We start from the raw sequence: 26,809 nt of genomic DNA, 5'->3' as shown, positions 1-26,809 counted from the left end.
GACAGTGCTGTCAAACAAGTCTATAAGCTGTCTAAGAAATCTATGAACATTTTAAATCAACAACACACTTTTATACAATATGTAGAGGGTGTCCCTGATTCATCTCTCTCAGCTAAGGGGTCCATGGCCTGAAAACGTTGAAGACCCCGTGCACTAAAGCATGAATCTTACTTTTCTTCTTCTTCTTTTTTTTTTCTTTGCAGAGAAGACCTAATTGTGTGTATCATTATTTTATGCTTTAACTATTGAAAAATAGCAGATGTACAAGCTCACAGCGCGGCACCGAGTGCCGCGCTGTGAGCTTGTAGATCTGCTATTTTTGAAAAATCTTGAAAATTAGAATTTTGACCCGATTCTATAAGTGTCTTTTGAATCTTTCTAAGGTTTTTTGAAAAAACAATGTTTCTATGTCAACAATCTGGCAAGCAATCGTCAAAGAAAAGGTCCTTTTCACTTAACTGGAGCTCAGTTAGTCTGTTCTTGAGAGACTACTATGTCAGTGGTTCTCAAACCTTTTCATGTGAAGGACCCCCAAACTGATATTTATTTGGCCACAGACCCCCATCTCAAAATATTTAGTTCCAGGGACCACTCAGAAGCAACATTTGAGTTACAAACGTTCGCTTTGAAAATACATATGTTCAAAGATTTGCACACACTTTCACAACTTTTTTCCAAAATAGCAGATATACAAGCTCGCAGCGCAGCACTCGGTGCCACGCTTGTATATCTGCTATTTTTCACTGGTTAAAGCATTCAATAATTCTAGGCCTAAATGGGTTAAACCAGTGGTTGGCAGTGGTTTTCTGGATCAGGGCCCACTTGAAAATCGTTACAGTGTTTGCGGCCCACCCATCTGACCACCAGTTAAATGGTCAGATGGGTGGGTGCATTTTCAGGCCATGTTTATTTTAATGGTCAATGGTGTTCTGCCTTGGATCAATGGAACTAACATACACAAAAAAAAATATTCTAAAGAAAAAGCAGCGACATTTCTTATTTTTTTATATAAATGTTGTATTATCATTAAAATGTTTTGCCAATTATTTGGGAGCGTTGTTGCAATACCTTTGAGGCCCACCAGTGGTCCATGGCCCCACAGGTTGAGAATCACAGGTTTAAACATGGCATACGAAAACAGATTGATTGTATCATAGATTTAGCTAATTGTCTTTTGTACAGTGTAAATACACCACCAGTGAAATCGCAGGTCGCACTGTAAGAAAGTAAAATAGTTATCATAGAATATTTATAAAGAATCCGTATTTAGTGTATTTCCTGGAGATAGGTATGTTTAAATTTGTGTTCCTAAGAACTTCCTTAAAAAAAGAGACGACATAGTATTGAACCAGACTGGAGAAACCACTAAAAAACAATACTGTGCATTAGTTCTGTTTATTGCAACAAGAAAATGCAATTGAAAATGTCGACTTTTGCAAGTGTCTATCTGTCTAGCAAGACATTTTAAGAAAATGTTCCCTTTGTGAATGTTCCTTATTTCAAGTTATTTGCCTTGTTTTATAATGACTATAGCCTACTTATTTGGTCACAAACGTTGTTCAAACCATTTTTATACAGAATACCCTATGATTTCAATTACTTTAACAGAGTTTATTTGAATACAATGCAATACACTTGCCAAAATTTACACATTGTTTGCCACGTTTATCCTTATTTTTATGGCGTGCGAGAGAGCAGTGGCGTAGCCAGAAATGAAATTTTAGTAGGCGAAATACACACACACACACACACACACACACACACACACACACACACACACACAAATTCACTGAAGAGGACAGAGATCAATATTGTATGGTGCGGTTGCAGTGGTGAGTTCTGGTCATTAGACGTGTTCAAAGATTGTATTTCTTATATTATGTGTGTATGTATGTGCATACAGTTTTAAAGGAGTAGTTCACCCCCAAAATTACTTTTTTCTATTGATTAGTCATGCCATGGAGAGTAGAGTTCAATAATAGTTGTAGTTTTTTGTCGCATTCCTAAGACAACAATGTGATAACAATAAATGTAACCCCATTCGTTCCGGATGGGGACCCGTTTCGAAACGGGTCCCCATCCGGAATCAATGGGGGTAAATTTACTCGAATCAAATTTTTGTCTTAGGAATGTGACAAAAAACAAAAAATATTATTGAACTCTACTCTCCATGGCATGAGTAATCAATAGGAAAAAAAAGTCATTTTGGGGGTGAACTACTCCTTTAAGTCTGGGGTTCCTCAAAGCCACAGGTAAGCCTTCCTCTTCGACACTCCTACCAAAACAAGCCTCTGTACGCAGCCTGTGTATGAAGCTAGAGCGCTTTCTGAACCGGAAACAGTTTCTATGTTGGAACCTTTCAGTGAAAGAAATTCAAAGTCGCTTAAGTCAAGTTTCGAACGGCTAGTACCATTTCCTTGATTCTGGTTGGCTGGTTTCTGTTCAGTACACTTGATAAAAAACTTCTATAATCTACTCCGTAGATCAGTGGTTCTCAACCTTTTCAGGCTGCGACCCCCAAAGTAATCACATTTTAACTGGGGACCCCCCCACCCTGACGAGCACTAAGAGTTGAGGCATTACATTTTGTATAACACGGTTCTATTGTGAAAATAGCAGATCTGGGGGTCCCGACCTCCAGGTTGAGAACCACTGCCTTCGATCAGCTTATATCAATCACAGGTGTATTTTTTGCTTATACAGTGATCCGGAATATCTGTAGCTGAACGATGAAGGGGAGCCCCTGTGTTCCTTACAAGCCCCGGCCGTGCGGGGCTTAAGCACAACCCAAGTGGGACGGCAAGTGACTGAGGGGCTTCAGGTGGGGCTTGTAATGAAAACAAGCGCTCCCCATCCCTCGCGCAAACCATCTGTGCTGGTAGGTTATGTGGCTAGGCTAGTGGTTTACACTGGAAATTCACAGACGTAGTAGCTACATTTGGTTGAATATCCTAGTTACAATGAGATTGAGCTAGGTGTTTGTTTGGGAAAGGTTGACGTCTAACACTGAGTAAACATGCACTCAGCCATTATAAAATACTCTGTTAACTGCAACCTCTTGTGGTTTATATTGCTTTAGTAAAAGAGTTATGCCTGATTTAGGGACCGTATCCACTGAAGGCGTTTAATGGACTAGTTTTCTCCCAATTTAGTCGGTATGCAATTGATTCCTCCTCACAGTGTGGTGTTGTATCTTACTGACTCACCTGCCAGTGAGGAGACCCCACCCAATGAAGAAAGAAATGTAAATGCCCCCTTTCCATGGTGTACACAAAGGCCGCATTCAAGAAAAATGCCTCTTCCAAACTGTCCTGAACTTGAATGCAGTATTTTATATTGAAAGAATTACCCACTCTGTGGAGAAATCCATGCCGTAAGCCTCATCTCCAGTAAAAGCCCATTAACGCCTAAAAAATACCTAAGAATGTCTCCTAAATCTTAGTGGTTTTCTGAAAAACGCATGTTTCTTTATCTGTGGTGTTCAAAGTTTTGTCAAGGACCCCTAGAATTATATGTATTTGAGCCAATAAGCCTAACTACACACTAACATCCTGTCACAGCGCAATGCGTTGTGAGCTTAGATTGGCTATTTCCTCCAAAAGTGCCCTTTTAGAAATGTCCTCTTGGAGTCAAAATGTAATATTGGCCAATATTTGTCTTTGAAATGTAATGGAGTAGAATTCAAACGTTTCCAAAATGTGCTAAAGTACCATTACCCCCACCCTTCTAATAATACTACGACCAACAGCAAAGAAAGCCACACCCAGCTGCAATCTTATATGTTTTTATATAGGATCAAAGTTTTTATGGTCATGATTCACTGAGATCCTGGATGGCTTGGTTCTAGGCTTAACATAATTGTTATAAATATTTTTGTAAAAATCTATTGGGGGGAAAATGAATGGGAGATTTTTAGTGGCACCAGTAAACCACTTCTGCTGCGATGCTCTATAAGTAAGATAGGGAGGGGGGGAAGTGAGAGAGAAAAGGTAGGAAGGATGGGAGGAAGAGAGGAGAGAAAGAAGAAGGAAGGATGATGGAAGGATGGACAAAAGAGGAAAGAGAAGGAAAAATACATTTTCATGGAAAACCTAGCCTAAAATATTAAGCTCCATTTCGTTCCATTTGTTTGCTTTCAGACTTAAGGCTCTTTTCCACCGGCAGCGATAATGATGACGATAACGATTTAAAAAAGTGGGTTTTCAATTGAAGTGGATCGGCAGCATCCACTCAACACCGATACAGACAACGATAGCCGACAACTACATCGTTAGGATCAACAACGATGTGGTTAAGATCACAGTGATATGGAACTGGTTCTCTGACAAACAGCTGGAGGTGCGCTCTGAGCGAGCGGCTGTTAATTAGCGCCTCTTCACATTGATGTCCGATAACTTTATCGGACATCAATGTGAAGGCATAATTATCGCTGTGATATTTTATGGCTATCGTCATCGTTATCGCTGCCGGTGGAAAAGGGCCTTTACAGTGACCCCTAATTCCTCATGGACCCCTGGGGTCCCCGGAGCCCACCTTGAGAACCTCTGGTTTATTTGAAGTGCCCAGGTAAAAAAGCTCTGCCTATTACCTTATTTGTTATTTAGTGATTTTTGTGACTTGATTATAAAATAAATAGTCTTACACGTTCTTAATAATAAATAAAATGGTTCCATATAGAACTTTTCCAAGTTTCCATACGCATGGCAACGTCTAGAACCTTTCTTGGTGAGAGTGTATGACGAGGTGTGGTAATACAGTGGTTCTCAACCTTTGAGTCGGGACCCCCAGGGGGTCCCCAAATTATTTTGGGTGTCCCGAGATGATTAGCTTAATGTGCAACATTGTTTTCTCTCTCAACAGTAAACAAACTTAGTTTAAGTGTATAGAGGGTGTATGCACATTTCTAAAGTGTCAATTTGAGGACTTTTTAATACCACTGAAATGACAAATTAAACATTGGCCAAATTGTCAAATATTAGAGTCAGAAATTATGAAAATAGCTGATCTACATGCTCACAATGCCTTGCGTTGCAAGGCGTTGTGAGCATGTAAATCTGCTATTTTCACAATAGAACCGTGTTGTACAAATGTAATGCCTCAACTCTTAGTGCTCGTCAGGGTTGGGGGGTCCCCAGTTCAAATATGATCATTTTGGGGTCGTGGCCTGAAAAGGTTGAGAACCACTCTGGTAATAGACGTATACTGCATGGCAACCTGTAATGGCCAGACGTGAGATGGAAAGTCAATGTTGATGCCCATTCTAGGTCAAATGTAGGCTGTGAAATAATGGGTCCATGATAAGTTGTTCGCGGGTGTGTTATAGCCTTGTGCACTGAGCTCTACCTCTGCATAGAGTTGTTTACTTTTCTCTCAATTGCTCTTTTATCTGATGGCAGGTTTGCCATGTTCTTGTTGAGTTTCCAATGCTAATGTCTCAACAACTGCTGTAACCTTGACCTGTTTGATCTTTTTCTTTTGGTCATTTGTAACTGTTCTCAGTTTGCCAAATTCACATCATCTGTTTTCTTCTGTCTGTTCTTTTTTTTTTCTTTTTTTTTTTAGTTCTTCTGAAGCAATTTCTAGAGAAAGTGGACACAATTAAACTTTTAAACCTTGCCATACCACCAGCGTGATTCTTTTCTTTGCACACTTTATCAGATAAGGTATGTCTTCAATTTGTGTTTATTGTGAAACCCAGTGGTGGAAGAAGTACTCAGATTTTCTTTTTTACTTAAGCATTTACTAAATTAAGAAAATGCTGCACATTTTCTTAATTTGTGTGCAGTTGCATGTTTTCTTTTTTTTTTTTTTTTTATTGGAATGATGATGGAAAATTGTCTACGTTTTTAAATGTTTCCTGCCTTGTTCTAGCTTGAGACTATAGAGACACACGAGCGCCTACAAATTCACGCCCCCTATTGTGACAGCGGCCCCACTTCGGGTAAGGAAGAACGGTGCACTGCAGCTGCCAATGCAATCCCAATGAGAGGCATCGTGAAATATCATAATTTCAGTGGTTGACTACTGAGGCCATAGGGATTTTTTTTGTGTTCTAATAGTGTCCCATGACTTTAATTTTCCCTTTTTAAAGTGGCATATCTGTCATCTTGATACACTACCTACAATATACTTTAATATATCTGTGAGTCAAAAGTGCTAGCATTGGAAATCTTAAGTTTAGGTGGTCGCATGGTACACACATCATGGACGCATCCCTTGAGGTTTTCAATACCCAGATACACTTGTCTCTCATGTATAATTAGGCTGTTTATTTTTGGAAAATGATCGCATCTCGCTTCTTCCAAACGGAGTCTTGCAGGTTATTTTTGGATTAATACTAACCTGGAGAATCCACTCTGTAGTTGAAAAAGTCGGGATCTTCAAAGTCGGCGCTCATAAACGCACAGCAGTAAAGACAGTGATGTCACTGAGAAGCGACAGGTTCTGTGTCTGCCGTTTCCCCTCTTCTCTGTTAACTTCATGGGTAACCCATTCAAGTGGCAAATGAAATGTGACACACATCATGTATTTAGCAAACAAGAAGATATGTTGTCAGGGTCAGGCCATACATTTGAAAATATATTATAATATATAATATTAGGCTAACCACAGTTGAATTGCAATGACTTTCTATGGGCTGGCTTGCAGTTCACCGTTCTCCCTTACCTGAAGCGGGGCCGCTGTTTCAATTGTGGGCGTGCCGTGAATTTGTAGGCTACAAATTCACGCCCCCTATAGTGACAGCGACCCCACTTCGGGTAAGGGAGAACGGTGCACTGCAGCTGCCAATGCAATCCCAATGAGAGGCATTGTGAAATATCATAATATCAGTGGTTGACTACTGAGGCCTGTGGTGGAAATTCACAAAGACAAGATACTCAACAGTATCAAGGAAAAGACAAACTCAGAACAAGTTGAAAGTCGAGTAGAAAAATAAGTTTAATCCAAGCTGATCATGATCAGGACGAGACAACACTTTGTCCAAAGAATAAAGAAAACTCAAAACCATGTAAAAGTATCAAATAAAACTATCCATGGACAGGGTCAGAGCACAAACTGACAATAGAGGCCTTTCTGGGCCCGCCCCTTTCCCCCCTCCCCCTGAGCGGCAGCCATGATGGAGTCACTGCTGCAGCAGTGTGTGTCTATGTCTATGTCTATGGAGATGGGACTTTTAATGAAATTAGTCATTACCAGTCCCATCTCCATGATATTTAGATCTAATTCCTTCGCCAGTTCCATCCGCATGATTTGTAGATCTAATTCTATGAGTCCCATCCCCATGATTTGTAGGTCTAATACCATCGCCAGTCCCATCCTTATGATTCGTAGATCTAATTCTGTCTGTTCCATCTCAATTATGTTTAGGTTTAATTCCATCGCCAGTTCCATCCAAATGATTTGTAAATCTAATTCTATGAGTCCCATCTCCATGATTTGTAGGTCTAATTCCATCGCCAGTCACATCCTTATGATTTGTAGATCTAATTCTATCTGTTCCATCTCAATTATGTTTAGGTCTAATTCCATCGCCAGTTCTATCCTTATGATTTGTTGATCTAATTTTATCAGATCCATCCCAATGATTTTTAGATCTAATTTCACCACCAGTTCTATCCTTATGATTTGTAGATCTAATTCCATCAGTCCCATCTCAATTATGTGTAGGTATAATTCCATCGCCAGTTCCATCCACATGATTTGTAGATCTAATTCTATACAGTTCCATCCTCATGATTTGTAGATCTAAATCCATCGCCAGTCCCATCCTTATGATTTGTAGATCTAATTCTATCAGTCCCATCTCAATTATGTGAAGGTCAAATTCTATAGCCAGTTCCATCCCCATGATTTGTAAGTCTAATTCGATACAGTCCCATCTCCATATTCTTTAGATCTAATTCCCATGATTTGTAGATCTAATTCCATCACCAGTTCCATCCCCATAATGTGTAGGTACAATTCCATCGCCAGTTTCGCCAGTTTCATCCGCATGATTTGTAGATCTAATTATATCAGATCCTTCCCAATGATTTGTAGATCTAATTCCACCGCCAGCTCTATCCTTATGATTTGTAGATCTAATTCTATTAGTCCCATCTCAATTTTGTGTAGGTCTAACTCCATAGCAAGTTCCATCTGCATGATTTGTAGATCTAATTCCATACAGTCACATCCCCATGATTTGTAGATCTAATTCCATCACCAGTTCCATCCCCATAATGTGTAGGTCTAATTCCATCACCAGTTCCATCTGCATGATTTGTAGATCTAATTCTATCTGTCCCATCCCCATCATCTGTAGGTCTAATTCCATCACCAGTTCCATCTGCATGATTTGTAGATCTAATTCTATGAATCCCATCCCCATGATTTGTTGGTCTAATTCCATCGCCAGTCCCATCCTTATGATTTGTAGATCTAATTCCGTCACCAGTCCCATCCCTATCATTTGTATGTCTAATTCTATTGATAGTTCCATCCACATGATTTGTAGATCTAATTCATGTGCCGAATCTGAAGCCGGTGGGACGAACGTTTCTTGAGATAAGTGGATTACATACATACATACTCACAGAGATTTGTCACATTTATTGTAAGCAGATGAATTATGTGGATGGGACTGTATCGAATTAGACCTACAAATGATGGGGATGGAACTGGCGATGGAATTAGATCTAAACATAATTGAGATGTGACTGATAGAATTAGATCTACAAATCATGCGGATGAAACTGGCGATAGAATTGGACCTACACATCATGGGGATGGGACTGGTGATGGAATTAGATCTACAAATCATGACGATGGAACTATATAGAATTAGATCTACAAATCATGCGGATAGAACTGGCGATGGAATTAGACCTAAACATAATTGAGATGGGACTGATAGAATTAGATCTACAAATCTTAAGGATGAGACTGGCGATGGTATTAGACCTACAAATCATGGGGATGGGACTCATAGAATTAGATCTACAAATCATGAGGATGGAAATATATAGAATTAGATCAACAAATCATGTGGATGGAACTGGCGATGGAATTATACCTACACATAATTGAGATGGGACTGAGGAATTAGATCTACAAATCATAAGGATGGGACTGGCGATGGAATTAGACCTAAACATAATTGAGATGGAACAGATAGAATTAGATCTACAAATCATAAGGATGGGACTGGCGATGGAATTAGACCTACAAATCATGGAGATGGGACTCATAGAATTAGATTTACAAATCATTTGGATGGAACTGGCGATGGAATTAGACCTAAACATAATTGAGATGGAACAGATAGAATTAGATCTACGAATCATAATGATGGGACTGGCGATGGTATTAGACCTACAAATCATGGGGATGGGACTCATAGAATTAGATCTACAAATCATGCGGATGGAACTGGCGAAGGAATTAGATCTAAATATCATGGAGATGGGACTGGTAATGACTAATTTCATTAAAAGTCCCATCTCCATAGACATAGACATAGACACACACTGCTGCAGCAGTGACTCCATCATGGCTGCCGCTCAGGGGGAGGGGGGAAAGGGGCGGGCCCAGATAGGCCTCTATGAGAATGACAATGACAATCTGATGCAGGGTGAGTAGTCCTTATATACCATCTCTCAGGACTGTAGAACACAGGTGCACATGCATGCATGGGAAACATCCTGGGTGAAAATGATAGATGTGGCAGGTGGACTGAGGTGGTCAGCAAAGGCCATATTTGCCGATTCAGCACAGGAGTGAAAACAGGACTCCGGGAAAGTCCGGATATCAAAGAGTTACAGATCTTATCGCTTCATCTGCAGCACTTGTAGGAGTGCCACCTGGTCAAGGTGACGCCAGGGGTGATAAAAAGGACAATGTTTTATGGAAAAGTTACATTTGATTGATGGGGGGATTTACAGATGGTACATTTCTTTGATGACCGCTGCCAACCCCTACTTCAGTGTCTCGATTAACCCTATGTTGACACAGTACACTATATTTTGCCATTACATTCCCTCCTTTTAAACAATAACCTTCTTATTGATTAACATACAAAATATATGGTTTATTAATACGTATGAGATAGATATGCAATAAACCAAATGATAACAAAACCAAACATGCAGAATACCAAATGTACTAATGACTAAATAAAATAACTAGAATGAATATAAACCATGCATTTTCAAGGAAAACACCTGTAGTATCATTTTATCAAACACATCACACTTAATACAAGTTTCAAGACATGTCAGCATTGGAATACACAGAGAAATAGCAAGGCTGTTTTTTTCCCATGGGGAAAATCCCTCTAGGTTGTAGCAAGCTTTATAAATATACATAAAGTAAGGAAGTGTTATTAAGGTTAAACACCAAATATTACTGAGAACACAAAAAGAATAAAAACAAGAAACAACCCATTTGGAAGTAAGAGTCATACCTTCGGACAGATGTAATTCTAAATGTTGCAGTTAGGCTGTTGACAGAATGCTCACACAAGTGTCTCTTTCGTGGCTCATACCCAGAGAATGGCGTGACATAGTCAGGTACATAATTCAAATGGCATAACCACACACTGTCCTTCAGAGCCTCGGCGATCCAGTTGGCACCGAATGGGTTGAGGTGGCCTTCTTTTAACCTTTGGTCAAAGACGGGCAGGTTGGTAGAGCGTTTGCTGCCTGCGGGCAGTGCCACTCGTAATAACCTTGTAAAGTGTCATGGGCAGGTCTTTTGAGATGTACAAGAAAGAGCAGTGTGCAGGTTAGGGTAGTGGTAACAGCACTTAACTGTGTTATGGAGGGACGGTGATATGGAGGGGCTTAATGCAAACTGCGACTTGAGAGCGCTGTCCTCACGTCATCCGTTGTTGTGTTGCCAAACACAATTCATCTAGTCGGTGCATTGCACTTCACCTTCTTCTCATCCTTGCGTGGGCACGTGCCAACGTGCATTCATCTACTTCTCCTCCTCGCCCTCCTTTTGTCCTTCCACTGGTGGTGGTGGGCGGTAGCACTTGCAGTGGGACGTGTGGATGGTGTTCCTCTCAGCTACCTTGACGGCGATGAAGGTGGATAACAACACCTGGAACAAATTTTGAACAGAGACATAGCTGCCGATGGCAGCCGAAAGCAGCTTCCAGCTATTATCGGACCCAATCTCTGAGTCCCCGGAAGATGAGCCGTCACAGGCCAATTCCAGGTCAGCGTCTAGGAGGAGGTCGTCCCTCAGGTCAATCCTAAGAATGCAAGCAGCGTTAACAGTGTGGAGACAATTATGATCAAGCAATTATTCGTCAACAGTGAATTCCTGTTTAACAAGGATGCAGATCTCTATGTTAACCGATTTAGTGCCATTCCCGAGAATACTCGTGAAAAGTACTCGAGTACCCAGAGTGCCGATCCCGAGTATACTCGCGAAAAGTAATATATTACTGTAACGGCGGTTATCCTACCGGGTACAATGGCGGAAGGTTCCGAGCCGATCTCCGTCGCTGATTTCTCATCATCACGGATCCACGAGCACAAAATAGTAATCCCATAACATTGAGGCAGACGGGGAATCTCATCTTTAATGTCCATTATCTCCAAACAACACTTTCAAGTGGGAGGATGGCAATAGATGCTCGCTAATAAAACACATGTTGAAAAGCTCTGTTCCGCCATTACACAACACCACGTGGACGACGAGCGTCATGACGTCATGACGCGATGACGTCAGACCGGAAGTGTTAACGCTATGGACTTCTGGCCTTCAAAATAAGAGACAGGCTGTTAATGGAGCCAGCGAGAGGCACTCTGGACATTTTAATCCGTTAATCTCTGGGGCACAGAATGGGTTTTATCTGCAACACTTGTAGGAGTGCCACCTGGCCAAGGCGACGCCAGGGGTGATAAAAAGGACAATGTTTTGCTTACTTATGGAAAAGTTACATTTGATTGATGGTGGGATTTACAGATGGTACATTTCTTTGATGACCGCTGCCAACCCCTACTTCAGTGTCTCGATTAACCCTATGTTGACACAGTACACTATATTTTGCCATTACAGGCCATAGCCAGGCCAAGACAGTCATGTCACTGAAAAGCGACAGGTTCTGTGTCTGCCGTTTCCCCTCTTCTCTGTTAACATTATGGGTAACCCATTCAAGTGGCAAATTAAATGTGACACACATCATATATTTAGCAAACAAGAAGATATGTTGTCAGGGTCAGGCCATACATTTGAAAACATATTTTTATTTAAATCAATATAGTCTTCAGTTCGTGTAGGATTATTTTAATATTAGGCCACAGTTGAATTGCAATGACTTTCTATGGGCTGGCTTGCAGTGCACCGTTCTCCCTTTCCCGAAGCAGGGCCGCTGTTTCAATTGTGGGCGTGAATTTGTAGGTGCCCGTGTGTCTCTATAGAGCATCGCAGTGGGCGTGGTTTACTGGTCCCACTAAAAAAATAATTTTCCTCATAGACTTTCACGAAAATATTTATAACAATTATGTTAAGCCTAGAACCAAGCCATCCAGGATTGCAGTGAATCATGACCATAACACCTTTGTTTCTAAGAACATTTTGAAAATCGCTAAACAAAGGGTATTTATTAAATGTAGTATATCAAATAATTTAAAATTATGTAGTAAGGTAAATACAAGGTAATACTTAAAATGCATAGAGAGAGTAATATAGTATCTAAACCAAGAAACCATCAGGCGAAAAGGTTATAAACAATTAAATAACTACAACTGCACTGTGTCGAGGTGCCAACTTGCTTCTTGTGCACAAGTATGTATGTATGTATGGCCCACAGGTATAAAGAGCTAGATGCCTCGTTCGCCTCTGCAGTTGATTGGAGCGATGTGCAAAAGTTCCAGTCCGGACTTCCTGAAAAAACTAAGGGAACGCTGTCAGTCAAAGTGACTACTGGCCAATCACAGCGTGTCTTTTCCGTGACTTATCCAAGGACCACAATTCAATTCAACAGAGCCAGTTCCGATGTTGCGCTGCTCAGCTGTTCTTACAGGCTGCATACGTAAAGACCAGCCCCCACCTGCCTCTGATTGGCTTACCGACTTCCGTATGTGTGACGCACACGGAAGCAATGAACACGGAAGCGACGAAGATTCCCTTAGTTGCTCAATGCATACGCCCCCTAGCCGAAGGAGGCGTCTACCTTTCTATGTCTATGTGTATGGCCTACTTGTGCGCCAGCAGAGCGCGCCATGAGGTGCGCTCACCACAGGCATCACCACTGGCATCACCAGGAATGCTGGTTACTCATTGGCTGTTGATGATGACGTTGCCAGAAATGCTGGTCCCTGATTGGGCTGCGGGCTTAAACACCCACAGCTACCTACATACCTACCTACAGTCCATACGCACCCGAACGCAGTACATGCACGCTCTGCTGGCGCCAAGTAATGAAAATAGCCAATCTGATTCTGATCTGATCTGATCTCATTCTGATTCTGATCCGAATCAATAAATTCACACGTGTGCACAAACATGCACAAAATTGTAATCTACAATGATTCCGTGCAATCAAAATGAGCAACGTTGAACTGTTAACTGTGAGGCATGTATCAGTGGTAATAAGCATCAATAATCTGCTGTCATTATGAGCCAATTAGGCGCTCATGTCTGCTGTGTCCATGAACAGAGATGACCTTATGCTATGTGTCCTCTGCAGTGCATACGATATGCAGCAGGAGGAGGCTTGCTACCTAATTAGATTAAATGTCAACAACATACATGTCGTTGCTGTCGGGCAGTGGTGGAAAGTAACTAAGTAACATTTTTAGGTACTTTTACTTCTACTGGCAAATATTATCCTCCACAATTATTTGAAAAGTTGCTAGTTACTTTATAGATTTAGATGATTATAACAAAACATACATTACCCACACATTTCTCCCATTAGAAAATAGCTGATTGATTGCATTGTGAGCTTGTAGTCTGCTATTTTCAAAAGGTTTTTTTTTACATTTTATACATTTGATCCTGGGTAACATTTTGAGTTTATCTTTGGTTTGGGTTTTTTTCACATCCAAGTCAACAGCCAATGATATACGTTCTTATCAATGATACATTTAGATAAGACGTGGTGCATTATAGGAAGTGTCAATTCTTTAAAAAAAACAACAACTGTACAAAGTCGTCACATAATTAATCATGAGAGTAGATCACGGTGACCACCAGTGATTTCCAGGGCTTGTCTAGCTTAACAATGAACTATTTTTAGAGCATCTTTCAAGTGTTTGATGCTGATCAAAGCGCTCCGCAATATTAAGAATATACATCAACGATATAGGGTATAGACAGGAGGTCATACATGCTTGCCATTGTGCTTGAGAACTTAATACGGGGCAATTTGGACTGAGTAATCCAGGAGGCTTGTTCTCCTCCTGTAAGGACAACCAGGCAACCAAAATATCTCTGCAATGCCAGGATGCCGACGTGCTCTAGGAAGCGTGTTAAGAATAGCCTCTCACAATGGGCCTCCGTCCCATCTCCCGTCTTCTGTTGTCTACAGCGCAGAACAGTTGTCACCACGGCGGAGAGCAGAGGCAGAGCTAAGACTGAGGACTCACAAAGATTGGTTTTAAAATCCAGAAGCTGAAATGGAGCGGGACGGATTGAGTTGGATGGCCCCTGGCTGACAGCCCTACTGGAGTTGTATCAGAAACGTTTACGTCTGTCCACCTGGTCAGTGTGTGTGTGTGTGTGTGTGTGTGTGTGTGTGTGTGTGTGTGTGTGTGTGTGTGTGTGTGTGTGTGTGTGTGTGTGTGTGTGTGTGTGTGTGTGTGTGTGTGTGTGTGTGTGTGTGTGTGTGTGTGTCTGCTCAATTTGGAGGAGGCGTTGTTTCCTTTACCCATGATTTATGTCCGCTGTGTCTGACAAGTGTGTCAACTCTACTGTATGTAACAATGCTCTGCCGTTAGGCTCTTTGCAACTGGCTGTTCTTTCATATTGTCTGGCTGCACTGTCATTGTTTATGACTTTTGTACGAGGCATCCTTGTACTTCTGTTCATGTGGTCAATGGTCATAAATAAACATTTCGTGTGTGTGTGTGTGTGTGTGTGTGTGTGTGTGTGTGTGTGTGTGTGTGTGTGTGTGTGTGTGTGTGTGTGTGTGTGTGTGTGTGTGTGTGTGTGTGTGTGTGTGTGTGTGTGTGTGTGTGTGTGTGTGTGTGTGTGTGTGTGTGTCAGGGGGCTACAGGTACTGCCTGATGGGCTGAGGCTGAGTCCCTGAGGAGGTAGACGTCAGGGTCTCAGAAGCCCCCCTGAGGAGGTAGACGTCAGGGTCTCAGAAGCCCCTCTGCTGCCGGAGACATGGGGGAGAGAAGCGCCTCCGAGATCATCTGCCTCTCTGTCAATCACAGCATCACCTTAGTGGGTGAGTTGACCTCTCTGGGATGGAACGGTGACCGGGATTGAGTGGTTATGAGTAGGGATGGAGCTCGTTCATTTTTATTGATAATGAGCACCTTATCGATTCTGCTTATGGAGCCCGCTATTGAGCGTTTTCTAATATTTCGTGGAAAGACGTGAGACAAACAGAACTGGAGTCTTTTTTATTGGCCAGTTGTTTTCTGTGGGTTTGTGGCTGACCACCATCTATGAAGATAAAGTAACACATATTATCATTAAATATAATTAAATCAATCATCAGTGTGCAATAAGTGTTAAATGGCTTTATATTATGAATAGTACTGTAATAATTTCTTGATTGCCTCTTGTCTTGATTGTTTAAACATGACGTCATGGGCCGCTATGCTCGGTAACAAGCTTGATAAGCCCAAAGCTTATTGATACTGGGTACTCAATACATTTATTATCAAGTTCGTAGCGAGCTTGTAGATTTTTTGGCAAAGTCATTTGATAAGAGATACAAAGACTGTATCAAGTACGTATATTATAAGTGAATTGATCCCAGTGCATGACGGAGTGCATCCCATCCCTAATTATGAGAACTTGAAATGAAAAAAGTAGTCCAGTAATGAGAAGAAAGTAGCCTAGTCTACTTAAAATGTAGCATTGTTTGGATTAAATAGGTTTCAGTGAGAAGTCATACTAACGATGAAGAAGTGTTTTCTTTTTTTATTACATTTGGTTGCTGACGGGTGGAAACCTTGTATGTCCAAATCTGTTACTTTTCAGAAAATGGGAAATAGAGCCTGAGTTCCAATGGATCCAATGTAGTTATTCACAAGCTGGTGTTTTCATTGTTTTTATAAAACCCACAGACACACTTAAACACACACACACACACACACACACACACACACACACACACACACACACACACACACACACACACACACACACACACACACACACACACACACACACACACACACACACACACACACATCTGCTATAAAAAATAGCTGATCTACACGCTCACAATGTGAGGTGAAGCGACAGAGTATGAGCTTGTAGTGCGGCTATTTTAGCTACTTTTGTGCTGTAGTTGGGTGTTAATTTACATAAGAACATACCTGTACACATTTGTATTCATGGAGTTACAAGGTTTCTGTCCAGCAGCCACAATTTGCACCTGAAGGCTTTGTCTGAGAGCGGATCTTGATTAAATAACAATGTAATAATGATAGACAAGTTTTTCCTGATTTCTGTAGTATCAAGCCTGTAGCACTTGACCTAAAGAGTGTGTCTGCTAAATGCGTAAATTGTAAACTGTCAAGCGTTCTGCACAATGGTTTCAGTCATTCAGTCATTTTCCTCCATTTTTATCTACAATCTCACAACGCGTTGTGAGCTTGTAGATCGGCTATTTTCAAACATTTTGTTGCTAGTTACTATCAAAACCTCCACCAGCTGTCAGTCAGTCTGTCTGTCAGTCTGTCAGTCAGTCACACGTCACACTTTTGCCCTTCTCATATCTCCTCCACCGTTGCCCCGATCCATGCCAAATTTTGCACACACATTCCTTGGCTGCTCACATGCCCCTCTTCTAGCGCCACCGTGAGGCTGATTCTTGCTAAACACATTTTTGGACACTGCTGCTACAGATTTTGCCCTAAAATCACGCAAAGCTGTACATAGTATCTCTACAGTCATGTCATCAAAATGCATCTCTCCCATCTAGTGCCACCATCTGGCCAATTTTTTAAAAACTAATTTTTGGGCAGTGCTCCAACAGATTTTGCCCTAAAATCACGCAAAGCGGTACACAGTATCTCTAAAGTCATGTCATCAACATGGATCTGTCCCATTTCCCATATTCCCTCCTGATTGGCTACCATTGCCTTCTAAAGTTTGTGTATGCGGCCTGACGGTCGCTTATCTCCCGATTTAGGGAGTCTTACTGGTACTTTTACTTTTATTACTTTAAGTACATTTTGATGCCAAAACTTTCTTAACTGTTCTGCTGCCCTTGACGATCCTCACCGTCATTAAAACCGGTTACTACACGACGCCATTGACAGCGCTCACCGTCAATCTTACTGTATTTACAGTAAATGTATTAATACTTACAGTATGTAGCTCCGGTCGCGGCCGCATCGGTAATGTCCGCGATTTGTTTAAAACGCACGTTGGGCGTGCACGCGAAGTGAAGCTCCTCCATGTTAAGTCAATGGAGAGGCCCATAAAGAGACTTCATTTAATCCAAATAAGACTTTATATCCCATAGCACAGCTCCAAACAACAACAACAAGACAAGCCTTGCGGCCGCCATGACACACTGTCACATGACACATGTCATGTGACTAGATGACGTAATCGTTGATGTCATTCAGCAGTCCGTGTGTGTACACACATTCCAGGCATGCCTTACACAATAACAGCGTGTGCTAATGGGCGGATCTGCGTGGCGTCAACGAAAAGTTAACCCTTCATACCCTGCAGCACTAATTGTGTTAATGTTCCTCAAGCACAATTTGAATTTCCGCACTTTTACTTATAACAGAGTATTTCTATATTGCAGTATTGAAAAGACATATGGTACTCTTTCCACCACTGCGTTTCAGGCAAAGTGTGGCTGATGGTGATGGTCCTCCTGCGCATCCTGGTGCTGCTGCTGGCCGGCTACCCTCTGTACCAGGACGAGCAGGAGCGCTTCGTCTGCAACACCATCCAGCCCGGCTGCGCCAACGTCTGTTACGACCTGTTCACCCCCGTCTCCCTGTTCCGCTTCTGGCTGGTGCAGCTGCTCGTCCTGTGTCTCCCTTACCTCGTCTTCATCATCTACGTGGTGCACAAGGTGGCGTCGGGCCTCAGCGCCGAGCCGGACCTGGAAGCCAAGAGTGACGTGTCTTTGAAGGTTATTATCGCTTTTAATTTTTTTTACAAACAGGGGTGTCGCACCAAATTCTGGGCCCTGGGTACAAGGATTCACTGCGGGCCCCCCATGAACGTTCTTCATAGGGGGGTTTAACCCATTTAGACTGGGAACGCATTATTACGCATTATTTTGTGCTTTAACTATCCGTGCCGCGCTGCGTGCTTGTAGAGCTTATATTTTTGAAAAATCTTGAAAATGTGTGCAAGTCTTTGAATATTTCAAATCTTTCTAAGGGTTTTTGAAAAAACCTATGTTTCTATGTCAGTGGTGCTCAAACTTTTTCATAAGAAGGACCCCCAAAATGATGTGTATTTGGCCACAGACCCCCATCTCAAAATATTCAGTTCCAGGGACCCCCTAGAAGCAAGATTTTAGTTACAAATATTCGCTTATAAAATGACATATATTCAAAGATTTGCACACATTTCATGACAGATCCACAAGCTTTCATAGCAGATCCACAAGCTCGCAGCGCGGCACTTGGTGCCACGCTGTGAGCTTTTATTATCTGCTAGTTTTGTATTTTTTCTGTTTTTCATGTGTCTAGGAGGTTGAAAGTACATAATTGGACCCCCTGGTGTGGTTTTTATGAGCAATTATGTATTCTCTTGGTATTTGTTTGTTTTCCCTTGGAGGCTGCCACCTTGTGGTCAAAAGTGTCAGTTAAAAAACACAGATACTTTTACATCACAGAATCAACTCCTCACCTAATTACCATTCACCCAACACTGTGGGGTGTGGCTAACTTCAGCTGGGTCACCACCCACCATGACATCCATGCATACTTAATGAACTGAGGGTGTGGCCACATAAAAACCCAATTTTAACTCTTTCTGTATACTTTTTTGGAAAAAATCTTCCTCCTAGTATAATCATAATACCTGATTAATCATGTTTTAGAGGGGGGGAAAAATCATGGCACCACCTCTTTAAGGCCCCTCCACCTTGGGCCCTAGTAACTCAGTCCCACTTCTCCCCCCCTTGTGAAGCCCCTGCAGAAGCTTGCGGGTGAGCGGCGCTGGACGACGCAGCGCTTCACGGGAGCGTACATCCTCCACCTCCTGCTCAGGATCCTGCTGGAGGCGGGCTTCGGCGCCGCCCACTACTACCTGTTCGGCTTCTACATCCCCACCCGCTTCCTGTGCCAGCAGCCGCCCTGCACCACCCAGGTGGACTGCTACATCTCCAGGCCAGTGGTGGGAAGCGCTGGTTCTCAACCTGTGGGTTCGGGATCCCCAGGGGGGTCCCTAAATGAACCCCAGATGATTAACTTAATGTGCAACATTGTTTTCTCACTCAACAGTAAACAAACCAACATAAAGTTTAAGTGTATGGAGGGTAGCTGCATATGTCTAAAGTGACAATTTAAGGACTTTTTAATACCTCTAAAATGACAAATCAAATATAGTGTAGGCCAAACATTGGCAGAAATTGTGAAAATAGCCGATCTACATGCTCACAACACCCCGCGTTGTGAGGCGTTGTGAGCATGTAGATCGTCTGTTTTCACAATAGAACCGTGTTATACAAAATGTAATGCCTCAACTCATCAGGGTGGGGGTCCCCCCAGTTAAAATATGTTTATTTTGGGGTCGCGACCTGAAAAGGTTGAGAACCACTGGTGTAAAATAACTAAGTACATTTACTGAAGTTGATTATCATTACAAAAAATACGTTAACCACTTCAGCCCTTTATACATTTTGGCCATTGAGACAAGAAAATGTATTAGGTGGTGGTGGTTATGATTTATGTAAACACGATATCGACACAAGTACAGTTTAACACTCTGGCCAGTGGTAAAGTAGTTCTGCCAAGAGGCTCTATTCAGGATCACAGTTATAGCCTACTGTACTCAAAGTACAAGCTGAACCATAACAACATAAGCTTTACCAAAACAATAGCTACTCAGTCCTAGTGAGACATCTAGACTCTTACAAGCTATCCCGTATGTATGATGTATCATAAGAACTAGATATTTAATCTCTCTCTCTCTCTGTCGTTTGGGTAAGGTAATATCTCTCCGTTCCCCCAGGTACGGGGCCGAGGGGCTATCCTTTTACCACCGTCCTGGGGGGGGTTCACCCGGGCTATATGTCTGGGCACACCTCCAGCAACCACGTCACTGTATCATCATCCACAGACAGCAGGCCATGCATCCCAGTTGGAGCCCGATACATGGGGCATTCCAGAATGACATGGTCTGCTGTCTGTTCCTCTGCACTCACAGGCCGCACTAGGGTCCAGGCCCCATCTATGCATGGATGAACAGAAACGCCTAACGCCGGTCCAGAGGCGATTAAGCCTCACCCATGCCAGTCTAGGCAGGTCCACCCCAGTAGGAGCAGGTGATTTGGCTCCATGGCCCGGCACGCCAGACGAGCTGTGGCTCCTTTGCGGCGAAGCCCAGCAGGCTGGATGCCTGCAAGAATGGGGAGATCCTGTCACAATACGCAAGGCTTCGTTGATGGGCTTAGATATTTAATATAATCAATGAACACATGATCTACTCTAATAACGTCCCACAAAATCAATCATGATAATAGTATAATCTTCTACACCCACCACCGCTCCCTCCAGGCCCACTGAGAAGACGGTGATGCTCAACTTCATGCTGGGTGCGGGCGCGCTGTGCCTCCTGCTCAACGCGCTGGACCTGGTCTGCGCCATCAAACGCTCCGTCCACCAGCGGAGCCGCAGGAGGCTGCTGGTGCAGAAGGTGTTGGAGGAGGAGCGCCACTACACCAGCCAGAGGGCGGACGCCACCGGCGCCCCGCTGGCCTCTCAGGTACAGGCCCGCCGGCACACCTAAAGGAGTAGTTCACCCCCAAAATGACTTTTTTTCTATTGATTAGTCACACCATTTTTTGTATTCGTCGCATACCTAAGACAACAAATGTATTATAGTAAATGTACCCCCTGGATGGGGAGGGGACCCAAATGCATTTGTGTGAGAATCAATGGGGGTAAATTTACTTGACCCTTGACCCTAAATGAGGTTGCTTTTTGCAGACAACATTATTGTGTATACATGGCACCGTTGCCCCTATCCATGCCAAACTTTGCACACACACACACACACACACACTCCTTGGCTGGCAAACCACAACCTCCGCCCCTGATTTCTCACATGCCCCTCTTCTAGCGCCACCATGAGGTTGCTTTTTGCAGACAACATTATTGTGTATAAATGGCTCCGTTGCCCTTATCCATGCCAAATTTGCACACACACACACACACACACACACACTCCTTGGCTGGCAAACCACAACCTCCGCCCCTGATTTCTCACAGGAGAGTATTTTTTGCAGGTCTTTCAGTCTGAGTGTATCAAAAAACCAACTGGGTTAATCACTGTTGGTCCGACCAGTTTAACATTCACCAGGTTAGCATTCACCAGCGTCGGCAGGTTAGCGTTTGACCTGGTTAGCATTCACCAGTGTCGGCAGGTTATCATTTCACCAGGTTAGCATTCACCAGCGTTAGTTTTACTGAGGTTAAGGTAAGGGTTATGGTTAGGTTTAGGTGTATCTCCGTCCCCCCAACTTTTGTCACCTCCGCTCAGCCAGTCTGCCTTAACCCAGTTGCCTTTTTGATACACTCGGACTGAACGACTTGCAAAAAACACTCTCACGATTTCTCACATGCCCCTCTTTTAGCGCCACCATGAGGTTGCTTTTTGCAGACAACATTATTGTGTATACATGTGACGGTCGCTTATCTCCCGATTAGGGAGTCTTGGTTTATATGTCCCAATAAACAGTGCCAAAAAACACAATTAAATGGCTGATTGCAATTATTTGCATGACAACCCTTCTCTCAGGAGCCGGAGGGGGAGTTGAGTCAGGCGGGGAGCTTCAAGAAGAAGGGGTTCGGTCTGGAGCAGTCCTCTCTCCCTGGCGCCCCAGGCTCCCCTCCACCTGGAGCGCCGGGTTCCAACACCAACGGGAACAACGGCTACGCCGCGGCCCAGGACGAGGCTCCGGACACACTCCACGGCAGCGAGGTGGCCCTCTTTTCCCCGGACCCCCCAGGGACCCCCAGAGCCATCCGCGTCAGCAAACGTGGCCGGCTCAAGCCGCCGCCCCCTCCCAGGAGGGGGGACGCGGCGTTGCCCACCACCACTGGCGGCGGCTCCCTGGGGCGCACCGGCGACGTCTCGGTGGCGACCGCGGTCGTGTACACGAGGAAGGTGGGACAGTACACACTGGTGGAGCTGGCCAGCGGAGCAGAGCTACAGGCCGGCGACGACGGACCCGACAAGAGGTCTGAGTGGGTTTGACTAAGGCCATGTTCAGACGACAACGCTCTGTAGAGAAAACGGCGAGGTCCCGGAACATCGCCGTGGCGTTTTGCTTTTGTATCCAGCGTTCATATGAAGCCGCATCAGGGCATGAAACGATGTAGTGTCCATGTCATTTTGCTAGGTGACAGTTCTTAGGCGATTCTACTTGTTGTTTACCATTCACCATGGTAACGTGGCTGCAGTAGGCTGTATGCGAGCCATGACATCACACATCACATGTGTTGTCGTTTCTTGCGTTTCCCACTGTTCACATGGTGACGCGAGGGGAGACCGTTTTCCACCCAAAAATCTGGTCTTACTTTGTTCCGTTTTAGAACCCCTGAAAATGCTGTTGTCGTCTGTACGGAAGGAGTGACATTTCATTTTGCGGAATTCTCATGGGAGCGGCGTCATGTGAACAGGGCCTGAGGATGGAGTTCATGGTTGATCTGGGATGCATGAGAAGGGAGGAGATAGGAAGGCACACCGCCGAGGCTCACACTGGGGCTGAAGCTCATATGGTGGAGAGTTGCGTTGTGTTGTCCAGTTAATTCCGCTGCGAACAACGACACCGTCACTTAGGTAGAGCTGAAAACAGCATTGGAATCACTATACTCTTTGTCGTGGTCATGAGACATACCGTGATGTAGCATGCATGTCAAGATGCGTGTCTGACAGGGCATAACAGAAGCCAAACAAAACAAGTCGGGAATGTGCGGGCAACACGAAACATAAGCAAACCGTCCTTGAGGACCAAAACACCAACCTTGAGAAAGTCTAAAACAAAGCAGCCCACCTGTCTTACCCCATCCGCCCCTCCCCCATGTCTATAAACAAAGGCAGGCCATGACCTGTCCTACAAATATATGAGCCCTGCACGCTCCGCACGCGCATGCACGCACATGGACATGCACGCACACCGGGTGTTCCACCAGACCAGTTCAGTCTAGGCACATCACCACCTGGGTGAATTGGAAATATAGTTTTCAATGTTGCTACACTTAAAATATAAACTAAACCCATAGCCATAGGGATGTTTCCAGTTGCACCTGGACTAAGTTCTTTCCTGCAGGAAACCCTGTGCACACAAACACAAAACAAGAACACACACTGGTCAGTCTACTCTTTTTTTTCTTTGATTGATTGATTGATTGATTGATTGATTGAAAATTCTATCAGACAAAAATGGAGAAAAGTACAAGTATAGTCAATACAATAAAAATATATACTACAGTACAACTACAGTTAAACACCCTGCCTAAAAGGAACATCCAAAATAAGTCATTTTACGGTATTTTCTATGTTTGAATTCCTTGGTATTTAATTCACGGACATAATAGCAACCAAAGAAAACATTCAATAACATCGCAGTTATAAAAACACTATATGTACAGGATAGGAGAAACAAGGGGGTGGGGGGGGCTCACTTCTCGTCTGTCTGTGGGAGAAGTGATATAACTACCTCCGCCTCTGGCCTCCTGAAAGGTGAGTTTTCAGGGCAGTTTTGAAGGATGCCAGCGAGCTACATGTTTTAAGGGAGGTAGTCAAGGAATTCCACACCTGCGTGGCAATGTTGTAGAAGGAGAAATTACCCATATTTGTCTTATGGGTTTGTGTTATCAGATCATTGTGTGCTCCCTCTGGCTTTCGCTAACTCTTTGGAGATGTTTGGTCAGATATGCGGGGACTGAGGGGTTCGGAGGGCAGATTTCCATTGACTATTTTGAAAGTCAATCCCATTTTTAGTTGTTTAACCCTGTCTTCAACGCTGAGCCATCTTAGGCTTGCAAAGTGTGTGCTGGGGTTAAAGCAGATATGTGCAGTTGCTAGGCCCTTGGGGTTGGGAGATTGGGAAGGAGAGCTCATCAGGCCATGTTGAACGACCATGATCCTGGGAAGATGCTGCATGACGCAGTCCACATCTTTCAGCGGCTGAATGGAATTCCTCCCTCACACAAGTGAAGGACACTGCAAAGGCCTTCTCGAAAGCTCACGTTGGCTCACAAAGCAATTACCGTCCCCTGCAGGGCTCAGTATTTATGGAGGTGGCTTGTCACTCTATTTCAGGGCCTCAGAGAGCTTAGGGAGGAATACAGGCTTTACATGTACAGCAGCTAGCGCTCCAAATAGTTCTGTAACTTGACACCGCCATGTTCCATAAAGCATGTGGTTCTCAAACGATTTCACGTCACGGTTCGTATCCACATTTCATATGGATTTGGCTGCGGAACCCCATTTGGAAAAACAAAAAAATCAAAAATGATGATGGTCATAGCGTGGTGATCTTACAGGTTTGGGTGCTATATTAACCTACAGTAGTTAGCTGGGAACCCCCTGGAGTCCCCAGGCCTTTGAGAACCTGAACCAGAATGTGTTGACTGGCCAACAAACACATATATCCAATGTTATTGAGTGGGCAATATAGATTTCTACAAATATTTTCCAAGGTTCAGGATGTATTTTTAAATGTCATGTAAGCCTTTTTCTCTTTTTACTTAATTGTGATATACTAGAAGCTGGGCCGCCCTTCGGGCGGCCCAGCGTCTAGTCGGCGACCTGGCCAACTCGGAACAATGTAAATAGGGAATGAATGCCCCGCCCTTTAATGCAAACCCCATTATACCTGTTTTTTACCTGCATAGGACCCGTTTTGACCATCTGTCTGCCTGTGTCCATTTATGCCCATATATGGAGATATCTGTATCTGTCTGTCTGTCTGTCGGCGTCCATTTTATGTCCATATATGGAGATCACTGCAGTTATAGTTCTGGGTCCATTTTATGCCCATATATGGAGATATCTGTCTATCTGCGTCCATTTTATGCCCATATATGGAGTATCTGTGCCTCCAACTGTGTTGCAGACACAGTGCCGGTTCCCCCTTTAATGCAAACCTCATTATACCTGTTGTCATAGGACCCGTTTTGAACATCTGTTTGCCTGTGTCCATTTATGCCCATATATGGAGATATCTGTATCTGTCTGTCTGCGTCCATTTTATGCCCATATATGGAGATCTTTGACCATCTGTTTGCCTCTGTCCATTTATGTCCATATATGGAGATATCTGTACCCCTTTATGCCCATATGAGTCAGCAGTGCCCATATGCCCATATATGTAGCCCATATGGAGATCATGATACATAACCATGGCATTTTGTGTTGACTCATGTTGCGTACGCGATGTCAGAGCCTTTTATGAAATGATGTCACAATGAGTCAGCGCTTGCGCCGATTTCCTCCGGAACAGCCTGATGTCAACAATCAACAATCAGCCCCGCATAAGGAGATTCCGAACGTTTTGCGCCGTTTCGGAAAAAACGCGCGTCGGGTCGGGTCGAGGCCGGGCACTGCACTCCGCGCCGCGGCGGAGAACGTGCGTGCCGAATCTGAAGCCGGTGGGACGAACGGTTCTCGAGATACGCGGATTACATACACGCAGACACGCAGAGACTTCTCGCATTTATAGATAGATATTTGAATTTAATACAAAATCCAGTATCTGTGCTGCTATTTGCAGCCGTCTGCTTATGCGATGAGTTGTGAATCTGCTATTTTGGGCGAGTGGAGTATACGTCGGTCTTCAGTTTCAGCGGACACTCAGTTGAACGTGTGAGGGGTGATGGAACAGCCAGGCATTGCACACCGTCTTATCTGTCAACGCACCACTAACTGCACTGATTCATCAAGCTCCTCTTGTGATGAAACCGTTATTGTCGCTGTCGGGTGGAAACAACCTTGGAGGGAAAAGGTTCCAATGGTCAATGTAGTTATTTAGTCACAAGCAGGGACGTGCAGAGAATGTTAGAGAAGCAGGGGCTGAAATTTCGAAAAGGGCCTTTTGTGAAAAAAATAGCAGACCTTGGAGGTCGGCTATTTTCGGTGCCTGATACCACACCGAACTAAGTATAATCAAGTCAATACTGGAGATGTGGGGTAAAGGCAGGGATTTCTACACAGAGAGGGCAATTCTTTCAGCCTAAGATGCTACATTCAAGTTCAGGAGAGCTTGGACGAGGCAATTTTCTTGAATGCTGCCTTCAGGTATGGCATGGAAAGAGGGCACTTGCATTTCTTTCACCATAGTGAAAACTGCATTCATGGTCTGGAGAGGGCAGGGGCAGACGGATAAAAGGGCAGGGGCTCAAGCCCCCTTTGATGTCTATGTGTGCACATGCCTGGTCACAAGCTATTAATATTTTCATTGGTTCAATATAGTTTAGGA

General features: G+C 43.6%; 1 protein-coding gene across 1 annotated transcript; it reads left to right on the top strand.

Annotated features, from left to right (window-relative positions):
• Window positions 1-15,284: 15,284 nt before the first annotated feature.
• On the top strand, window positions 15,285-22,581 carry gjd4 (gap junction protein delta 4; the record flags this gene model as incomplete). The annotated part of the gene is made up of 5 exons (XM_080751684.1): window positions 15,285-15,391; window positions 17,988-18,270; window positions 19,266-19,490; window positions 20,880-21,087; window positions 22,123-22,581. Exons 1-5 carry the CDS (start codon window positions 15,328-15,330, stop codon window positions 22,579-22,581), a joined length of 1,239 nt encoding a protein of 412 aa, XP_080607810.1. The 5' UTR covers window positions 15,285-15,327.
• Between the last annotated feature and the right edge of the window lie 4,228 nt (window positions 22,582-26,809).

The sequence above is a fragment of the Nannobrachium achirus genome (assembly GCF_963921795.1).
Source record: "Nannobrachium achirus genome assembly, chromosome: 21".
Lineage (NCBI taxonomy): Eukaryota > Metazoa > Chordata > Actinopteri > Myctophiformes > Myctophidae > Nannobrachium > Nannobrachium achirus.
The sequence above is the reverse complement of the archived record's forward strand: the minus strand, read 5'-3'. Positions and strand labels throughout refer to the sequence as shown.